Source organism: Macrobrachium nipponense, chromosome 34 (genome assembly GCF_015104395.2).
Source record: "Macrobrachium nipponense isolate FS-2020 chromosome 34, ASM1510439v2, whole genome shotgun sequence".
Classification (NCBI taxonomy): domain Eukaryota; kingdom Metazoa; phylum Arthropoda; class Malacostraca; order Decapoda; family Palaemonidae; genus Macrobrachium; species Macrobrachium nipponense.
Window position 1 is genome coordinate 26,663,119 of NC_061095.1, and position 21,586 is coordinate 26,684,704.

At 44.2% G+C, this 21,586-nt stretch overlaps 1 protein-coding gene across 3 annotated transcripts in view; it reads left to right on the forward strand.

The window, feature by feature from the left end:
• The window catches only part of LOC135207989 (putative helicase mov-10-B.1), a 221,559-nt gene that overhangs the window by 102,863 nt on the left and 97,110 nt on the right, over positions 1–21,586 (forward strand). For all 3 annotated transcript variants that reach the window (XM_064240068.1, XM_064240066.1, XM_064240067.1), the window contains exons 12-15: positions 16,309–16,476; positions 18,910–19,057; positions 19,601–19,737; positions 21,082–21,204. In XM_064240068.1, the coding sequence (XP_064096138.1) occupies positions 16,309–16,476; positions 18,910–19,057; positions 19,601–19,737; positions 21,082–21,204 (576 nt within the window). The remainder of the gene's footprint in view (positions 1–16,308; positions 16,477–18,909; positions 19,058–19,600; positions 19,738–21,081; positions 21,205–21,586) is intronic.

Here is a 21,586-nt window from a genome sequence, read left to right on the forward strand (position 1 = left end):
TCTTTCATGTCGTATATCTAACAAGGATTAGATTGGTTAGGTGATCGGGTTTGTGTTTGAACTCCTTGCAATGGTAGTGGACAGGTTCTGTCATGTAAGCGGGTGAACCCCCTTTGACAAGATCCTACTTGGATTTTACCAAGTAAGCGGATAACAAATCCCTTTGGTAGACCCAAAGAGTCTGTCAGCTGTAGGTCACGCCCTCGCTGTAGGTCTTCAGGTAATGCAGACTAATTGACAGTAACTATGAAGTCTTCAGCCTAAACAGGTAAGAGCCAAGGTTTTTATATCCTACAACAGGTGTTGTTTCCCTTTTCTATGTTATTTAGCTGTCTCTTACCCTCCACCAAGGGTGTCAATCAGCTAAGTATATATCTGACAGGAAAGTTCATGTACAAAAATGATATTGTTAGTATTAGTATACAATAAAGTTTTGTACATACTTACCTGGCAGATATATACGATTGATGGCCTGCCCAGCCTCGCCTCAGGAGACATAGGGAAGAGAAAATCTGACTAGAAAACGGGATTGGTTCATACACCCGCCACCCAGCGGCGGGTAAGGTAGATCACCTGACCTACCTGTCGCGTGTGCCGTGAGTTTTGAATTCTGTTGTGACGTCAGAGACGTAAGCTAAGTATATATCTGCCAGGTAAGTATGTACAAAACTTTATTGTATACTAATAATATCATTTTAATTACGATCTGGAGCGGTAGGCCAGGGTGGCTCAAGGATAAAACGCAGGTCTAACTAGGCCTAAAACCCGCAAAATGAGATCCCAGCCTGGTCCCGTAAAGGAGTCCTCCTCCTCGTAGGCGACCAAGGGAAGGGAAAATCTACGAACCTCATCCGCCATATAAGGTCTAATTAGTTAGGCTATAACAGCTCTCACGCCAAGAAAAAACATAAAACGTCAGAATCTATAAAAACTCGTAAGTTAGGAGTAACTGCTAATATAACATCCACGCGACTACAATTAGTATGGATGACCAATTGAAAGTCGTCATAAATAAAAGTCATGGGTAGCGATGCATGAAATGACTGACTCGGGAGAGGCGCATGCAGGCTCCCGAGATATAAACAAAGCCAAACATACTTTTATGATCAACATCGCTACGAAAATGATCTTATATAGACTATTGCAGTACTTAACTTAGATCCAGAAGATTCCTGACCTTCAGACATCTCAAATAAATCCAAAATAAGGCTTCCACTTAAAACACGTGTGAAACAGTAGTGCTATAAAACGAATGACGATCGAGGCGCTAGTTGTAGCAGTAGCGGGCAGTAGATGGCTTTGGAACGGGGGAAATTGACAAAGGAAGAGAATAAATGGCAGGGGACCTCTGGTAGTGTTTCACTCGCCCCAGTTTTTATACCGACACCCTATATAGGGGTGAGCGAACCAGATTTATTTTGGTATATTCCAATGTAGCTTTTTCTCTTGTATACTTAGCAATATCTATACCTTAGAAATGAGTGCTATAGGAATATTTCACGGAGCGACACAGGTTAGACCCAGAAAGTACAATTTGTCGTATGGGAAAGGATAAACCCTATAATAAGGTTTTGTTGCCTGTGGCAATTGATCTACATTTGGTATGTATTTCTGTAAAGGAAATAAGTGTTCTAGAGACTTAAGCTGTGCAGAGTGGTGGTTGATGTACTTGACAATGGAGTCTCATCAAGAAACGTTAAAGGAAACAAGTTTTATGATGTACGAAAACTAGTGAGAAAATAGCAACTATGGATGAAGGTGATTTCTTGAAATTTTGTAACGAGTAGTGTTTTCAGGCACTTGGTGTTTTGAACTTGGCCAACTCTTCATTTTTTAAGATTTCACAATAACTCCTTAGTAGTGAAGATAAAGACCAGCAATGAACTGCATCTGAACTACTTCTAAAGGGATACCCATTTTTGGTTAAGGATATTTTTCTACAAATAAAAACCTTGATTTGAGACATCTGGAAAAACGGCACTATTTTGTTAGCCAAAATAAAATGATAAATGATTCAAGATTGGTATGCCTCCCTGGAAGTGTGTACGGGTTATGCTACGGAATGAAATAATTCAAAATATACTTTTACAGTTTACCAAAAATAATGGAAAGGATTTGACAGTGTTTGAATTCCTTCCCTCCAGGGTTAGTTCTGAATTATGTTGATTGAGTAAATCTTATATTGCAATACACTCCCCGAACACCTGAATTAGCTCTGGTCATTCACCAGCCCAAACTATATCCCCACATATTTACCCACTAAGTGGCTAATTGTTCCGTTACGAATACAAACCATCAGTCCTTTAACAATAGGAATGTAACTTGCGGGAGCTGGAACCAGTCGTAAGCTTCGAACAAGGGAGTTTGGTAGTTAACTGCTTGTCCGCTGGGAGGTGAAGATCCACTTTGCTTTCGGCTGCTCCGGGTGACAGACGTGTTCTCCACTTCTCTCTGCCCGCCTTTCGTTGTATGCTTTCCCCACCTTTCGTTGTATGCTTTGTTTTCTCCAAACCTTGGTTTGCTTTTGTGTGAATTGTTCTCAATACTGTAAATACGTGTGCTTGTGTTATTACAATTTATTATGGGTTCTTGTGACCTGGAGACTTCCCAATGCCCCCCCATCAGCTGCAGGACTTGCCCTGGTGTGGAGGGCTGTAGGTGTGGGGCCTTCCGCTCCTTTCCCGAGGTAGACCCTCATGAATTGTGTGCTCGGTGTCTGGGGCACGAATGCTCTCGCGCCGAGCCCTGTGATATTTGTGTTTTGTGTTCGGAGGAGCAGTGGGAGTCATCGGAAAGTTCTCCGGCTATTCCCCTGGTCACGGACACGTCGTCTTTTTTCCTCCCTCCATCACACCTCCCGCGTATGGCTCCTTCCCCGGGGGGGGGGGGGGTGTTGTTTCTTGCTCCTTCTCTTCGGTCACGCACGGTCCGGTAACCACCACCACCGTGTCGACCCCAGGGTATGCCGCCCCTCCTCACCTGGCTTATACACAGCATATTGCTACGGTGACCCTTCAGCTGCAGTGCAGGCACCGTTCCCTAGCGTTCTGAGGAGGGGCGTAACACTGCCGCCCAGGTTCGCCACTCTCGCCCCAGCCCCCGACTTCCGGTGCCCAAAGAGCTCGCCCCTGACCTGCCCGTACCTGACGTACCTGCCTTACCTGGACCAGCCCTTGCCGATGTCGTTCCTGCCTGTGGTGTTGCTGCTCCAGTCGCAGGTCCTTCCAGACAGGTGCAGCCGGGCTGTGTTGCTTCGGCAATAGCCCCTGCTCTGTCCTGGATGGAGGATCTGACGACTGTCCTGAGGAAGCTGATGAGGAAGAGGAGGAAGGTGTCGTCGTCTTCATCGTCTGCTGCCGGCTCTTCCCCTTCAACTTCCAAGGCTTCATGGCAGAGGAAGAAGGCAGTCTCCTTCGGGAACTTCTAACTTCTGGTGGGATGGGGGGTTCTTTCGCTGGTCCTCCCGCTCCTTCGGGAGTGAGTCCTGTCTCTCCTTCTGCAAGGAGGAAGAAGACGGGGACCAGAGAGGTACCGGTTAACACCGGTACCTCCTCACTTGGTGCTAGGGGCTCTGCCGCTAAACCAGGTTCCGTCTTGGCCTCTCGTTCGCAAAGAGGTACAGAGTTTATGGTCGCCCGCGGGTGACCGTGCAGCCAAAGTCCAGGCTTCCGAGTTCTCCCGGCGCCAGGACCGAGGCACGGAGAGGAAGACAGGTGAGAGTCGCTCAGGTGACTTCCGCCAGGCCAGCGATTGCTCTTGTAGCGATACGCGGGTCCCCAGGGTTGACAACGGTCCCAGACCGGCCGCAGGTTGAGACAAGGAAGAGGTCCCCTCGGTCGCTGGAACCGCCAGCGGTTCGACGCACCGTGAGGACAGGCCCCGCTCCCACCGCGACAGCGGACTCTGCAGGTCCCCTGACCGCCGCTCCAATCGGGACCGGGCGGGTAGGGGGACCAGCAGCAGCTCCTCTGATGCTCGGGACCGGAGCTGTTGTTCTCGGTCCAGCCGCTCTCCCCAGGAGAGCCGCGCGACCAGGCCTGCAGCGCGGTGGCGATCGCCTGCGGCCCCCCAAGCACACCGGTTCTGCCGGTGGGCGAGGGGGGAGCGTTAAGTCTTCCTCTCCGATCCCTTCAACTTCCGGTTATGCCGGGAAGAGCGAGGCGATCCCACCACGACGCCCTACGAGCCTGGCACGGTCTTAGGACCGACCAGGTCGTATGCGCAAGTGGCAGGAGGAGACAGGGAGGGGTCTGTTGCAGTTCCTCCTTCGGAAGGAGGAGGGTCTTGGGAGGTGCTCTTGTTGGAGGAACTTGACGGTCCGACTCCACAAGACGCAGTCACTCCAGAGATCCAGAGGTCGTTTGCAGAGGTTATTGCGCTGATTTGTCAGCACGACGACCTTGGGGAGGGATCACCGCTCCCACCTTCTGAGCCTTCCTCCAGACTCGAGTCGTTCTGGGGTTCTAAGAAGGAACCCAAGACGACGGTGGGTCTGCCGCGATCAGCTCTGGCTGACTCTGTGCTGGGCCAGGTGGACTCTCTCGTCTCCGGACAGGAGGGTTTGCTACGGTCTGGCAGGTCTTCCAAGCTACTTCCCCCGCCTCTACTGCGACAGAGGAGATTCTACGTGCCATCGGAGGACCCCCTGCCGCCCAAACAGGTTAACCCGCAGCTAGCTAGGATAACTCCGGGGGTGTGTCTGCAGCAGCTCCTGTCGGAGAACTTATGGTTCTCGCAGCAAGAGGCACTCGCCTTGGAATCAACCGCCATGGCGGCATTTTAGGCAGTCTCCTGGTTAATCCTGTGGTCCCTCACGGTGTCTAAGGTCGCGGTTAACTTGGGAAATATCACTCCTGAAGGTGACCTGGCTTTCGGGAGACTGTGCCAGTCTGGAGGTAGAGCCATGTCCTACCTAGCCCACCAGACGGCAAACCAGTGGGCCAATCTGGTTCTTCAGCGTAGGGACGCCGCCCTCACCTGAGTGACCAGGGCGGCTGGGCGTGAGGTGGCATTGGGTCTTCACAACGGACCAGTTCGGAGTTCTTCCTCTCTCTTTCCTGGAGAGATGGTGGACGCTGCCGTGGAGCGACGACACAGTGATGACAGTGACCGTCTAGTACACCAGGCAGTCTCGAAGGTGTCTGGGCAACCTCGAGCTACTGCGGCCAAGCCCAAGAGCTTGGTTAGCGCTTCCTCTGCGGCCAAGACGATCGCATTGTCGAAGCCCAGGGTAAAGACTCTGCCTTCGACTTCCTCTAGGAGCGACCGTAACCAGCCCTCCTCCCAGCCCTCCTTCTCACGAGGGGGAGCTGGGAAGAAGAAGCCAAAGAGAGGCGGGAAACGCTAGGGACGGCGTTCCCCCGCACCTGCTGCCGGAAGGGGGGGGGTGCCTGGTGAGCCATTGGGCAACTTGGCAGCGCTATGAAGCGGAGACCTGGATAGTAGACGTCCTTCAGGAGGGGTATCTACTACCCTTCGAGTCTCGGCCACCCCTCACCTCCAACCCGGTCCACCTTCAGACCTACGTACCCGTAACATCCAAGGACGTAGCACTTCAGCAGGAAGTCCAAGCCATGCTGAGCAAAGGAGCTGTGGAGATCATCAGGGATCGATCACCGGGCTTCTACAGCGGTCTTTTCCTGGTGGAGAAGTCTTCGGGGGGCTGGCGCCCGGTGATAGATCTCTCTCCCCTGAACCGATTTGTTCGCCAGTCTCGGTTCACGATGGAGACGGCACGCTCCGTGCTCGACTCCATCAGGGAGAACGACTTAGAGCTTTTGGTGTATTTGAAGGACGCTTATTTCCAGATACCCGTTCATCAATCCTCCAGGAAGTACCTCCGCTTCATCCGCGATGGGGACGGTTTACCAATTCAGGGCACTTTTGCCTAGGTCTCTCAACCGCCCCACAGGTGTTCACGCAAGTGTTCACTCTGGTGTCTGCTTGGGCCCACTCATCAGGGATACGTCTTTTGAGGTATTTCGATGACTGGTTAGTCCTGGCAAGCTCCCGCTCGCAGTTGCTACTGGTCAGGGATCGACTCCTCGAGTTCTGCCGCAATCTGGAGATCGTGGTGAACTTCGAAAAGTCAGATCTTGAGCCCAAGCAGAGGATGAAGTACCTGGGTATGCTGATCGATACAGTAGCAGGACGAGTCTTCCCCGCAGACTCGCAGATCAGCAGATTCAGGGAGGCAGCCGACCAGTTCCTGTCTCGGCAGGAACAGTCAGCTCAGCAGTGGCAAGTCGTGATCGGTCACCTGTCGTCACTCGAGAAGTTAGTCCCTCACGGGCGTCTTCACCTGCGGTCTCTCCAGTGGAGACTAAAGGAGAGTTGGTCACAGGCAAGAGACCCACCGTACTTCCCCATGTCCCTCATGGAGGAGGTGAGGCAGGACCTAGCCTGGTGGCTGGACGACAGGAACCTCTTAAGAGGAGTACCTCTCTCTCTCTCTCTCTCTCTCTCTCTCTCTGGAGATGTTGCTGTTTTCAGACGCATCAACCGAGGGATGAGGCGCACACCTGGAGGAGTTGCTGACTGCAGGAGTGTGGGATCATCACAACAAGCACCTTCATATCAACGTCCTGGAGCTCAAGGCAGCGTTCCTTGCTCTCCAAGAGTTCCAGGACCGTCTGATGGGAGACTCGGTGGTGTTGATGTGCGACAACACCACAGTATTGGCATACGTCAACAAACGGGGGCCTAGTGTCCCTCCCGTTGCACCAGTTGACATTGCAGGTGCACGAGTGGGCCATGGCTCACTCGGTAGAGCTGTCAGCCCGCTACATTCCAGGCAAGAGGAATGTAGTAGCAGACAAGCTCAGCCGTCTGAATCAGGTGATAGGGACTGAATGGTCCCTACACCCAGACGTGGCCGGAAAGGCTCTTCAACCTGTGGGGGCGTCCAGCAGTGGATCTGTTCGCCACCCGGCACAACAGAAAACTTCAGGTTTTCTACTTGGCTGTGCCGGACCCATGGCCAGCTGCAGAGGATGCTCTTCAACACCTGTGGGACAACCTCTTCGTTTACGCCTTACCCCCCGTTCTGTCTGATTCACAAGGTGATCAGCCGAGTGCTGGCCACCTCGAGTCTCCTGATGATCCTGGTGGCTCCCAGGTATCCAGACCTGCAGGCTCTTCTCGCAGGAGCACCGAGAGAGATTCCCCCTTGGCACAACCTTCTCATCCAGCGACACGTGGAACGGAACCACCAGTCAGTTCAGTCCCTTCATCTTCACGGCTGGCTGTTATCCACCATCTCTTGCGAGCGAGAGGCTTTTGTCGCCGAGCAGCAACAGAGATGGCTGGGTACATCAGACAGTCCTCTGCAGCTGTGTACCATGGAAAGTGGGCCGTCTTCTGTGGTTGGTGTCGTAGACGGGGTCTATCTCCTCTCAGAGCCACTCTTCAGCAGTTAGCGGATTTCCTCGTCTTCCTTCGCCAAGAGAAGCTCCTCTCTGTCCCCACAGTCAAAGGATACAGGGCCACCCTGGCTCTAGTCCTGAAACTGAGGGGAGTGGATATCTCGAATTCGTTCGAGATCTCCCTGCTAATGAGGAGCTTCGAGAGGTCTTGCCCACCCAGGGAACTCGGGACCCCTGAGTGGGATGTGACTCTCGTCCTTAGGAGTTTGACTAGAAGGCCCTTCAAGCCACTCCGAGAGTCGTCAGACGGATCTGACCCTCAAGACCCTCTTCTTGCTGGCCCTGGCATCGGCGAAGAGAGTAGGGGAACTTCATGGCTTATCCTTCGATGTCAAGCATACCAGGGGATGGGGATCTGTGACGCTCAATTCCGTCCCGAACTTTGTAGCGAAGACTCAGAATCCTTTGGTCCCTGACGACCGGTTCGAGTCTTTCACAATCCCCTCCCTATTGGACTTCACCGACAACGATGTGGATGAGATGCTGCTTTGTCCTGTGAGGGCGCTACGGGGCTATCTGAAGAGAACTCGGCACCTCAGGCCTGAGTGTCGACGCCTCTTCGTTAGCACCGGGGTGACCAAGAAAGAAGTATCCAAGAACACTTTCTTTCTGGCTGCGTGAGGTGATCAGGAGGGCGTACGAAGCTGATGGTAGCGACGACATCCTTACCCTTTGTCTGAGAGCCCACGAAGTCAGAGGTATTGGTCCTTTCCTTGTGTTTCGCAAGAACTTCTCCATGGCGCAGGTCCTGAAGGCAGGGGTCTGGTCCAACCAGACCACCTTCACCTCCTCCTACCTTCGGGATATAGCCCACAGGTCCTTGGGATACTTTTTCCTTGGGACCCATGGTGGCTGCTCAACAAGTTGTGTAGCTTACCCAGCACCCGGCACCCGAGCGGACAGAACAGCATCGCATCCTTGTGTGACTGCATGAATGGATGAGTGAATGAGAGTGTGACTGGCTTCTCTTCCCCATCTTTTTCTCCCCCTCTACCTGTGGGCAGAAGGACACGGTCGTCACTACGCTGGAACAGGAGACCGATGAAGGTGAACTACTCAACCAAGCCCCATCCTACCCCTTTCATTAGGGATAGGAGCGATTATCCACCACTTTCCCCAACCAGGGGGGGGGGAGTGGAAGCCAACAAGAGACAAACCCATGACTTCATATTGCCTCTTGCAATAGGAACAAGTTCTTGCTAGTTTTAAGAGGTACGCTGGCCTCCCTCTTATTACATGGGTCCAGAGGTCTGACCATTGATCCTGCGGGACATATCCCGATCATTGGGCAAAGGCTAGGATCCCTCCCTCTGGTCTTACGACCAGGGAGGGTACCAAGGTGGACGAACATCAGTCTGTTCTTAAGACTCAGATTCTACCCACCAAGAAGTGAGTCTTCTTATTGTTAAAGGACCAATGGTTTGTATTCGTATCTGAACAAATAACAATTTGTCGAAAATTGTATTTTTCCTAACTATACAACCTGAGGTCCTTTACACATGCCACCCTTCATTCTTGTGTTTTTCCTGGGCCTAAAGCAAAGTGAATCTTCACCTCCCAGTCGCGCTGTGCGCTGACTGTCGGACAAGCAGTTAACTACCGAACTCCCTTGTTCAAAGCTTACGACCGGTTCCAGCTGCCGCAAGTTACATTCCTATTGTTAAAGGACCTCAGGTTTGTATAGTTAGGAAAAGTACAATTTTTGACAAATTATTTTTAACTGTCAGTGTTACAAATGCTGCAGGTAAAATCTAGTCAAATGAGTTACCTGTGTTACAGTTGGCAACGCTGCCGCAAAAACCGGCCACCAGAGGCTTGTCTCTTCAATTGTTTCTTGTTCGCCATGCTGTGCGGATTAGTCCCACATCAGGCAAACTTTTGGTCATTTAGCCCGACCCCACTCTAAGAGTTTTCTTATTTTGGGATACAGATTATGACCTTGGACTGTGATTAACATTTTTCTGCCATTTGACTTTGGATAGCTACTTTGTACTCGCCATGGATAATTTAGAAAATAAACGTCGTCGCCGTCTGCAAACGCCTCTGCTTCTACTTCATCTACAGTTCGACGATAGAGCCTTCTACTGCTGGACATGTTGGTGCTCATCGGCTCTGCACACCTTTCAAGCGTAGGATGAGTACCCTCACACATGATCGACGTTCTTTTCGTTATTTCGTGTAGGAAGGTTTAGTGCGATACCAGTCAGAAATGTTTGTCTTGGTCAGGAGACAAGGAAACATCAGAGTTAGCTATTCAAGAAACTAGTGGACAGGTTATCATCTAGTATGTTTAGCATATTTCTAGCCTGACGAATAATTTAACCAAAATAGAGATAGTGGTAGTAGTAGTATAGTGGATTCTAATCGTTCTTTTTCAGCCCCATGCTTGTTCCAGAACCAGCCTTAACTGTTGCGGGGGGTAATGGAGAACCGCAAGCCTCTGAGTGGGTAGGTTCTGCCGGCCCCCCTGGCGCGGAGCAGGTAGTGTTGGCAGCAGATTTCCCCTTCCCTCGATGTGTAAGTTCTCAGTAGTTTATAGAGGGACAGTGTCCTTAGAGCCTCTGTGGGTTTTTCCTGCTTCGAGTTCCTTGCATCAGAAGCTTTTTACTTTTTAGGCCATGGTTGGCTGTTCAGATCAGGTTTTGGGTCTGTCGTGTTCTGAAGTGTTGAATACTACTACTTCGTCTTAAAGGTTCCTTTCCTCTACTTATACGATATGGTAATTGTTAATATCAACTAATTTTCTGTTCAATGCATATTGACTTATGATAATTCAGTATTTAGAGAATCGAATAAATTAACTACAGCTAGCCTAGTGTTCACGATGATATATCGTATGCATATACAGTAGCCTAGACTAGTCCAAAGTATTCGCTGTGCTACATATCAGTAGAGTAATTTTTATAGTGGCTAACGCTGTAGGCTCAAGGCATTCTGACTTTGGATAATTCGGTACAGGTGTAATGGAACACGAACAATAATCGATCTTAGGATAATTCAATATGAATGTAATCGAACAGGAATGAAGATCAGATTCTGTCCGACTAAAGCATTGTAAGTGTATTATATGTATCATCATATTAGCGTAGTATAAATACTAACTCGGCAGTCATTCCCGCTCTGGAATCAGCTGATGGCGAATACGAGTTTGCGTCGCCGTATCCAACTCATTCTTGTCCTGATTGGCTGGCATGACTAACGTAACAACTCTTCCTCACTTATGCCATGTTTGTCGTCTTGAAGGAGATGTGTTTTCAACTGTTGACATTCAACATAGTTGACTTTCAACATAGTCAATAATGGTATCTTGTGCCATATAATCAGATATAAGAATTCGTTTGTATGACGTCTTCATACGTTTAACAGACTAATTGTTGTCAGTAATTACATTGTGCTTATGTCAATTACAATTACAAAAATAATTACCAGTCGTATTATCAAATTACAGTGACAAATGAAATTAATATTAGGCCTAATAAAGTTACATTTAATTACCTTACAATATGTAACTGATTACTTTTCATTAAATTACAATTGAGGCGTCCAGCGCTAAAACCCACACTCGCCCCATTTTAAAAAATGGAGAAAAAGACCTTTAAATGTGTAAATTTAAAAAGACCATAACTATTTTATTTTTCAAGATATTTTCTTCAGGTTTGAATTTTTGGAATGTTTAGGACCCCAAAAATATGATGTTATATATGAACAAAAAATTAGACTGCACAATTTTATTGACTGATTGATTGTACAATTGATGAGCAAAATTAATGCTGAAATTTACTAAAGTACAGATCATATAATGCAAAATTGAACCATATTCTCATCATCAAAATATACTCACTCACACCATTCGAAAGAGGAAGTAAAGGGGATTCCAGGTGTACAATAAAATGCATTTCTCAAATTTGTGGCGAGTGTGGGTTTTAGCACTGGACGCCTCAATTACACAAGCTTATCTTCAAACAGCGCTGTTGTAAGGAGGCGTGGCTTAGACAGACAATGATGCTGGCTAGTCTTTTTTCTTTGCTCCAGATTCAACCATATCACTTGATATCAGCTAATGTTTTTTGTTCCTAGTTAGCATAAATGAATATCTGGATACTTAACTTAGATGGAATGTCATGTTCGTCTTATGATGTAATTTAAGGCCAATATTTGACTAATACGTCTCATTGGAAGCTAGTGTTTCCCTCAGGTTAGATTGCGTAAATTCAGCATTTCCATTCGTTTTCACTCATTTTCATAGGTATTACAAACCTTACTTTATTAATCTTTTGTTAGTATGAAAACAACAGTAAATGAGCTCTTTCATGCTATTAGTTTCTTTTACCACGGCTGCGTTTGAATTCATACAAAGCTTGGGACTAGAATCCAGGCTGCTGATGCATGTAATATTGCCTTATCAGCTTCAGCTACATTTATAACATGAATACAGTAATTACTGTTGCACGCGGATGAATACAATAAAATGATGTTGCTATTGGATTCGATCGTATTTGCAACAAGTTCTCGTTTGGTTGTTCATAGCTGTACGCAGTTATACGAGTATATATTATCATTAAGATAATACTTTTTAACTTAGAAGAGGGTGCAAATTTATCGAGGTGGAGATGTTAGACGATTGTAATAATTCTCTCTCTCTCTCTCTCTCTCTCTCTCTCTCTCTCTCTCTCTCTCTCTCTCTCTCTCTCTCTCTCTCTCTCTCTCTCTCTCCTGATTTCATATTCTCTCTATTCATCCTATTTTCTACCCTCTCCTAACACTTGATTCATTGTGCAACAGAAGTTTTTTCTTCCTGTTACACTTTTTCAAACACTTTTCTGTCAATTTCCTTTAAGTGCTGAATGACCTTATAGGTCCCAATACTCGTCCTTTGGCCTAAATTCTATTTTAAACCCAACAATCCTGCTGTCTGACTGCACGCTGCTGACTACGCCAGCTGTGCGAGAGATATAGGAAAACTTATTTGCAATGTAATGCCGATTTTAATTACTAACCACATCGTAAAATCGAATTAACGCAAGTCAATTACTGTAGCTTCAATACGGACTGTATTCACGATCATGTCTTGAATAATTTCCTGATTTTCTAATGTTTGTCAGATTATCGTGGGGAACAGTCGGTCTAGTTTTCTCTCTCGCCCAGTTTTCTGTTAAAACTTATAATGTCTTTACACAATCTTTTATCTGTTCATTCTTCGGATGTCGCTTCGGAGTCTTCTCGTTCATCCTGTTTTCTTTGCCAATAACACACCAGGGCCAGAGTTTTCATCGTTTCATCCTGAAATTTGGGGATTTCTCTCTCTCTCTCTCTCTCCTCTAAACTCTCTACTCTCTCTTACTCCTCTCTCTCTCTATCTCTCTCTCTCTTCTCTCGTCCTCTCATCCTCCTCTCAGTTCTCTCTCTCTCTCTTCCTCTTCTCTTCTCTCTCTCCATCGCTCTCTCTCTCTCGTCCAGGGTTAAAGGAAGTAATTTTGGAGGGGCTGGCCTTCCACGGGTCCTGTAGTTCTCAGGCTGCTGGTGTTCATGCTTCAAGGCGGTATCTGCAACCCCGCATTTTCAACCTTACTTGTTTTGAGACGTAAGGTGTCCTCCGTAGTTCTTGAGGGGGCTAAGGCAGTTGGAGTTTCATCTACGCCATCGTTGACTGTATCGATACCGGTTGTGTCATCATCCACTCCTTTCTTAGGGTAGTTAGTAATCTTCCTTCTTCGTTCCCATTTATATACCTTAGGTGTGTGAGACGTAACGTGCTTACCGCGGTAATTGCTTGGGCGGCTACGGCCGTTGGCAGTTCGTCTGCATCATAGTTAGCACTTTTTTTGTGCCCTCGGCCACCTTTTCCTAGGGTAGCTGGTAATTTCCTTCTGCGGCTCCCATTGGTTCCACAGTTCGTAACCCGTCATTAAAGCACTGTGTACCGCACAGATGGTTCTCCACCTGCACAACGTTGGCGGTAGGTGCTCCGGTGGTTACTCGTAGTGACTTCTCTCTCTCCTTCTACTTATTTTCCCAACTTTTCCTCATGCTTTTCTGTTCATCCTTAAGTAGTTTCAATGTGGGTTCGACCTTGATTCCGTGTCTACTGGGAGTACTTCCTTCCCTCACTTGCTCCGGACTCCAGTCCAGGTTTAGCATTGGTAACGGGCGTTAATTGGATCGCGTTTTGCAACCTCTTTGCTCTTAGGGGGTGTTGCTCGCTTATTGTAGTCGGCCCGGTCTCATGTCATAGTCACTGGTGAGTGCGGAGTCTCACAGTCAAGTGAGACTGGTTCAAGGTTAGGTCATCGTCTTGGTTGGTACACATTTGGCGCAACAGTGTGGGAGTGACTCGCAGGGTTGGGCGTTCATCGACAAGGTATGTTCGGCTCAGGTGTAACGTTATCGTCACTGTGTAGTGAGGGTTTGCGCAGTTGAGTGATTAACTCTTACAGGTTTTGCGGAACTGGTGACAGTGTGCTCTTGTGAGAGGGTGGATAGGGGTTACGTCATCATGTCTGGGGGGAGTGCAGTCGAGTACGACTTGCTCAGGAGTTTATCATCTTCTTGTTGGTATATCGTTGCGCAATCGGATCGGTAGGCTCATATATGATGGGATCTTGTATGTCGCTTGGTATTGAGCAACCAGGCATAGTAGGTTCTGGGTTCTTGGGTGCTGCTCTTATGGGCGGTTCGGCCTTTCTCCTTTTTCATTCCGGTGTGACCGGACAGGTCTGACAGTGATACCCAGGCGTAGTAGGTTCCGGGTTCTTGGGTGCTGCTCTTGTGGGGGTTCGGCCTTTCTCCTTTTTCCTGTTCCGGTGTGGCCAGACAGGTCTGACAGAGGATAGCTACCTTGAAGAGAGACTCGTTTGCTAGTTGTGGGTTTTTGGTTCTCCGGCGAAGGAAGCTAGTATAATGGATTGTGAACTTGGTCTTCCTCTCTTTCCGCATTCCAGGCTCCGGAGGAATCTCACAGTTATTCAAGGAATGTTTGATACGTTGTATTCAACCAAACCAGCAGTTTCTTAAACATCAAGTAGGCTGATCTGGTTTCAGCTAGTCAGACAGTTTTTGGGGAAGGACCTTGGCTAGCATCACTTTCTGTATGAGGTAGCGGGTAACTCCTCTGCCGGAGTCCGACTCCGGTTTATGAGACAGTTGAGGCTTTTCTCTATTGGGTTCCTTCATTGATTCGTGTGGTAGGGGTTACGGATCATGAGGCTCGTATTTGAAAGACACCTTTCACAGCCAGTGGGAGGCCTTGTCCCACTGTGTGTGGATGTGGTGAGAGTTGATGGGTGTTTCTCTAAGCCTGGACTGTTTGATAACCTCTTCACTTTGGTTTTGAGGGGGTTTGCATACCAGACTAACATTGCTGATGATTATACTATGCTCTTGTCAAGGTGGGGAGGGACTTCTTGTTAAATCATTGCCTCAGCGCTATCCGGACATTCATAAGAAGGGGTTCTTAGTCAATCCAAGGGCGCAAAGTATCGCGGAGGGCTACCCTTTGGCTTCTGGAGGAATGTTTCGGTGTCAGCGATCATGTAGGTGGTTATTTGAGAGTTGGTGTGGTTTTTCACAACACCGTACTTTAGGGAATTTCAGTTTCTTCAGAGAGGTTACTCGCGAGGTCCTGTCGTTGGTAACTCAGTTTTATAGTGGGCTTGGTATAGTTAGGGTGTTAAAAGTTTGGGGAGGCAGTGATAGTCTAAATGAACTTTAGGGTTAGAAGTTTAGGGAGGGAGGCAATGATAGTCTAATGAGCTCTAGTGTTTCTGTTGGTCAAGCTTAGACTGAGTGTATTGTTCCTTAGGCCCTTGAGGTTAGGTAGATCCCGATGGTCATGTTGGAATAACTACAACTTCTTCAGCACAAGTCACCTACATCAGTGAGCAGTAGAGAACTGAAGGTCCTGCACACTCAACTTCTCCATACATGAGAGGCTAGATAGCCACAGGGAGGTTCACCATTTCCTCTCCATACATGAGAGGTATAGAATACAACATGGGAGGTTCTTCAGACTCAGGCGGTACCTTGGACTCGACACTGATGGTATGGTACTTCCTCTGCAAGCATCCTCACCTACTGAGCTGGACAGTCAGGTGAGGAGATTTGTTTTTTTACTTTATCACATGGGAGGTACTAAGGTATCACATGGGAGGTACTTCTGACTCAGACACTACCTTAGACTCAACACTGATGTTGAAGTACTTTCTTTGTAAACATCCTCAACTAGTGAGCTGGACAACCAGGTGAGGATTTTTGTTTTACCTCCATGAATAAGAAGTATTGCTTATCACATGGGAGGTACTTCTGACTCAGACAGTACCTTAGACTCAACACTGATGTTGAAGTACTTTATTTGCAAACATCCTCACCTCCGAGTTAGGTGAGGATACATGCTTTTATACATGGTAGGTTGTTTATGAGTTACCTGCGTATGTTCCGTGGACAGGTCGGGCTGAATTAGATTGATCCCACCTCCGAGTAAATGTTAATCGGACTAATTCAGGTGTTCAGGGAGTGTATTGCAATATGAAGTTTTCATAGTAAAACTAATATTGTAGTACTTCACTGAACACCTGAATGATTCCCACCCTCCTCCCCACTTCAATTTGATAGTGAATGAATCAATTGAGGAGACAGGCCTCTGGTGGCCGGTATTTGCGGCAGCGTTGCCAATGGTAACACAGGTAACTCATTTGACTAGATTTTACCTGCAGTGTTTGTAACACTGACAGTTAAAATTACCCACTTAGTGGGTAAATATGTGGGGATATAGTTAGGGCTGGTCAGTGACCAGGGCTAATTCAGGTGTTCAGTAAGTAAGTATTACAATATTAGTTTTAATATGAAAACTTCATTGTTTTAGGTAAAGTGATGTAATCTTCTCTTCCAGGTTTATGAATAGGTTTATTGACAACTTGAAAGTCAGTGTAGAATTCACTTTCAACCGACATCCATTGCGTGTGAGTCACCGAGCAGTTGTTCTAGCAAAGGAGCTGTCCTTGACCAATCTGTTGTTCCCTGAAGGACCAAAATCCTCACCACCCCCAGTTGAAATATTGTAAGTTGACTGAGAGGATTACTAAACTCATGTCAGGTTAACCCTCTTACGCCGAAGCGGTAAAAAGAAAATTGTCTCCCGTGTGCCGGAGGGGTTTCAGAGTGAGCGCGGAAGCGGAAAAAATATTTTTTTAAAAAATCACAGCACACTTAGTTTTCAAGATTAAGAGTTCATTTTTGGCTCATTTTTTTGTCATTGGCTGAAGTTTAGTATGCAACCATCAGAAATGAAAAAAATATCATTATCATATATAAATAATGCAATATATGATAGCGCAATAACGAAATTTCATATATAATTGTATTCAAATTGCGCTGTGCGCAAAACGGTTAAAGGTAACAAGTTACTTTGTTTTTCGTTGTAATGTACACTAAATTGCAATCATTTTGGTATATAACACATTGTAAAATGATAAAAGCAACACAGAGAAAATAATATCACAAAATAATGCATGAAATCGTAAAGCGCGGACATAAATATTTTTTTCAGAAATTCACCCTAAATCTAAATATTCCTAGAGACTTCCAATTTTTTTCAAAATGAAGACAAATGATTGAATATTACTATACTGTAAGAGTATTAGCTTACAATTGCAGTTTTCGACCATATCTGACTAGTTAAAGTTGACCGAATGTCGAATTTTTTTATATATATTTTTTATATGCAATTATTTCGGAAATAAGAAAAGCTACAACCTTCAAATATTTTTGTTTTATTCTTCATAAAATTGCGCACATTTTCATATATAAAACTCTATGAAATGCCTAATATGGAACGGAGCAAATATTCCGAGAGTGGTACGTACGCATTTCGGAGATTTGTGGCAGAGAATCCGCGCGGGGAGGGAAGGAAAGATTTTTTTTAAATTCACTATAAATCTAAATATTTTGCTAGAGACTTCGAATTTGTTTCAAGATGAAGATAAATGACTGAATATTACTAGACTGTAAGAGTTTTAGCTTACAATTGCGTTTTTCGACCATTTCGGTAGAGTCAAAGTTGACCGAACGTGGTTTTTTTTCTATTTATCGTGATTCATATGCAAATATTTCAAAAATGAGAAAAGCTTCAACCTTCAATTATTTGTTGTTGTATTCTACATGAAATTGCGCACATTTTCATATACGTATAAAACTTTATGTAACGGCTAATTTAAAATGGTGCAAACATTACCACAATCGCACGTATGATTTTTTCGGAAGAGTTACCGCGCGGATGTAAAGAAAAATGTTATTTTGTTCATGAATTCACCTTAAATCGAAATATTGTGCTAGAGACTTCCAATTTGTTGCAAAATGAAGGTAAATGCTTGAATATTACTAGAATATAAGCGTTTTAGCTTACAATTGCGTTTTTCGACCATTTCGGTAGAGTCAAAGTTGACCGCAGGTTGAAAATTTGGCAATTATCGTTATTTATATGAAAATATCTCAAAACTGATAAAAGCTACAACCATGGGTTGTTTTTAGTTGTATTGTGCATGAAATTGCGCACATTTCCATATATAAAACTTTATATAACGGCTAATTTTAAAATGGTGCAAACATTACCACAATCGCATGTATGGATTTTTTTCGGAAGAGTTACCGCGCGGACATAAGGAAAAAGTTTTTTCATAAATTCACCATAAATCGAAATATTTTGCTAGAGACTTCCAATTAGTTGCAAAATTAAGGTAAATGATTGAATATTACTAAAATATAAGAGTTTTAGCTTACAATTGCGTTTTTCGACCATTTCGGTAGAGTCAAAGTTGACCGAAGGTTGAAATTTTGGCAATTATTATTATTTATATGAAAATATCTCAAAACTGATAAAAGCTACAATCATGAATATTTTATTGTTGTATTCTACGTAAAAATGCGCACATTTTCATATATAATACTTCATGTAACGGCTAATTTACAATGGTACAAAAGTTATGTCTAAGTGACGAAATAATTTTTGCCTGCGTAATGATTGTAAACAAAACAACACCTTGATCCGTGAACTCCCAGCATCCCCCAAGGTGCGTGATTCAAAAGTTTTAGGCTGGTAGGCCTATAAGTATTTTTCCGCGAATTAAAAAAAACTTTTGTAAGTCGACGCAAAATACGTCCAGTCGGCACACGGGAGACAAAAAATGTCGACGTAAAATACGTCCAGTCAGCGTAAGAGGGTTAACTTATATCAGTTTTTCTTATTTTTACTGTTATTACAAATTAAGGTGTAGATTTTAATGAGTAGTTGTTCATTTATGGTAGATTTGGCAATTTGGATGTAGTTGAACTACCTAGAAATAATAATTAGACATGCAGGAGTTTGTAATGAAAATAGAAAAGACTATGACTCCGTGCATTATGGAAACAAAATGTATAGGTGATGTTTGTTTAAAATAATTTAGTGGATTTTAAATAGGAATTTTGTATGTTAACATGCCGAGTTATTTTACAGGCCATTCAACCGCAACATTCAGGGTAATAAACAGCAAATGGAGGCAGTTTGTAATATCGTTGCTGGAACATCAAAACCAGCTCCATACATCATATTTGGACCTCCAGGCACAGGGAAGACAGTGACAGTCGTGGAAGCTATTAAGCAGGTAGAGCTTTAAAAAAAATTTTTCATACTTTAGTGTCTTTATTGTCTGGGACATCTATATTACTCAAAATTCAACAGTGAGATGTGCACTTATGCACTTTTAAGTCCTCCATGTCTGAATTTAAAGCATCCCAGCTGTCTGGCAAGATCATAAAGTTGAAATCTGCATCTCTTCAGACCATTGAACTTCCATCACATGACCTCAACTAGTGACTGCCAAATACCAATATCTCTGATCCTGGTTGGTCTCATGACTGGCCAGAACTTGGAATGGGAGACCAGACCTTTCTTCATATGAGTCTTACTCTGCTTAGTTTGTGATCATAACACAGTTTGAGATGCTTTCATTCTGTTAGTGTCTGATTAGTTTAATTTTAAGAATGTTTACATTGATGGTCTGGTTAATAGTAATACTAATAATAATAATAAATAATAAAAACAGGTGTCATATTCACTACAGAAATTGCATTGGGAATTACTTAACTGATTTGGGTGGTCTTTATTTCTTGTTTTTGCTTGAGGATAAGTACTTTGTTTCCTTTAGGTTCATAGACGCCTGCCCAGCAGTAGGGTGTTAGCTGCAGCACCATCAAATGCTGCAGTTGATCTAATTGCAAAGAGGTTGCTAGAACATGTTCCCAAGGCCCAGATGCTTCGTATGCATGCTCAGTCTAGATCGTAGTAAGTATTTTCTGGAGTTGTAAGAATCATTAAAGCCATAATTTCATTCATGTGTTATCCTTGAATTTACATTTATTCTTAATGTAGTCTTTATAAAGGAGATATTCAAGTTACATACTGATGTAAGCTTTGTTACTGTCAAGGGCTCTCCAGAGCCCCCACTTCACAAGGAGATAAATATTATCTACTTCATTTTCTGTGTTATTGAAATGTCTATGTATTTAATTTGAGTAGCAGGTCAACACTGTAAGGCCCCCAATGTAATATATTTGTCTCTGGCCTTATTGTCAAGGTGATTTTCTTCAAAATTACACATTTGTTAAAAGGAATATGGTTCAAATTTCCATGTCATTTCTCAACCAATACTAAAATTCTATTGTTAGGAAACCAGGAAAGTCAACCATTTTTTTAATTATATAAAAAAAATTACAATGGAAAATATGTCTTAATGACACCTTTAGTGACAGTTTCATTGAGATACAGATTTTAACTATATTTTTTCATATCTATTAAACAATTACAGCAGTCAAGAATCTTTTTCATACCTATTAAATGTGGATAAATCACAAGGCAAAACTTTCCTAGAACTTGGGATGTCTTGGCTGGGAGAACTCTGAGGTACTTTGCATCTTTCCTAGAACTTGGGAGTTCTTGGCTGGTTGAGCTCTGAGGTAGTACTTGGCATCTTTCCAGTTTAGACGCTTGTTCTGATTCTTTTTTCATTCTTTTAATTTGTCATAGTTCACACAGGTTTTTAAACTTTTCTCTTTTGATAGTGCTCTGCCTCTTGTGTTCTCATAATGAATGAAAACAAATAAGTAATCCAAAGCAAAGCAGTGACAAGTCATGACTTTCTACATCATGAACTCTCTTTGAGTAATTGTTTAATTATAATAAGGAAGAAGTTGCTATTTGCTTAAATATATCTATATATTAATATGTAAATTTACATATTTTCATTTCAAAGTAAATCATAGTGAGAAGAAGTTTTAAAAATTAGTTTTTGTGGTACAGGTATATGTGATATGCAGAAAAAAATGAGTCTTTGTGGTACAGATATTTGTGATATACAGAAAAAATAAAGTTCAGTGATAATTTGTCACTCAAAGCATCATATGAGTGATGAATATAATTCTGTATAAAAAACTTCAAGCAATAAAGGGAATTGGGTATTTTTGTGGGAAATGCATATTCCATTTTTAGGCCATCTTATGTCCAAGTTTTTCCTTGTTGTTTTAACATATTTGCAGATGTAGTTTAAAATATTGTAGACTATGTTAAGGTTTACGACGTGTTACATTTTCCTATTTTAAGCTTGTAAGAAATGTTACATTTTCCTTTCAGCAACACAATTCCGGCAGAGCTTCTGGAAATCTCAAATGTGAAAAATTTCTCTGTTTACAATATGGATGACAGTGCAATGAAGGGATATCGCATAATTTTGTGCACATTTGTGACTGCTGCCAGGTAAGGAATAGTTGATGTTAGATTTTAATTTTGTGTAAAGTTTGTAGTTCAAATTGAAATGAGGATAGTTAGCCCTTAAGGTAACTGAAGGCAATGCTTGCAGTGTGCAGTTATCTTTGTGGTATAGATGAGAAACTTAATATTCATTGGAAGTTTCATTTGCGAAAAGAAGTTATAAATAAGTTAGCTTATTTTGAGGTTTAGATATGAATATGAAAAGTTACCAATAAAAATTAGGATCTAAATGTGGTAGTGCAGCTCTTTTTAACATGTAAAGGAATTTTTATGAAGTGTCATAACTTTATCATTGAAATAACTACCTTTCTTTATGTCTGTAAGCCTAGGTTTTACTGTATGTACAATTTTTCACCTGTTTGTTTAT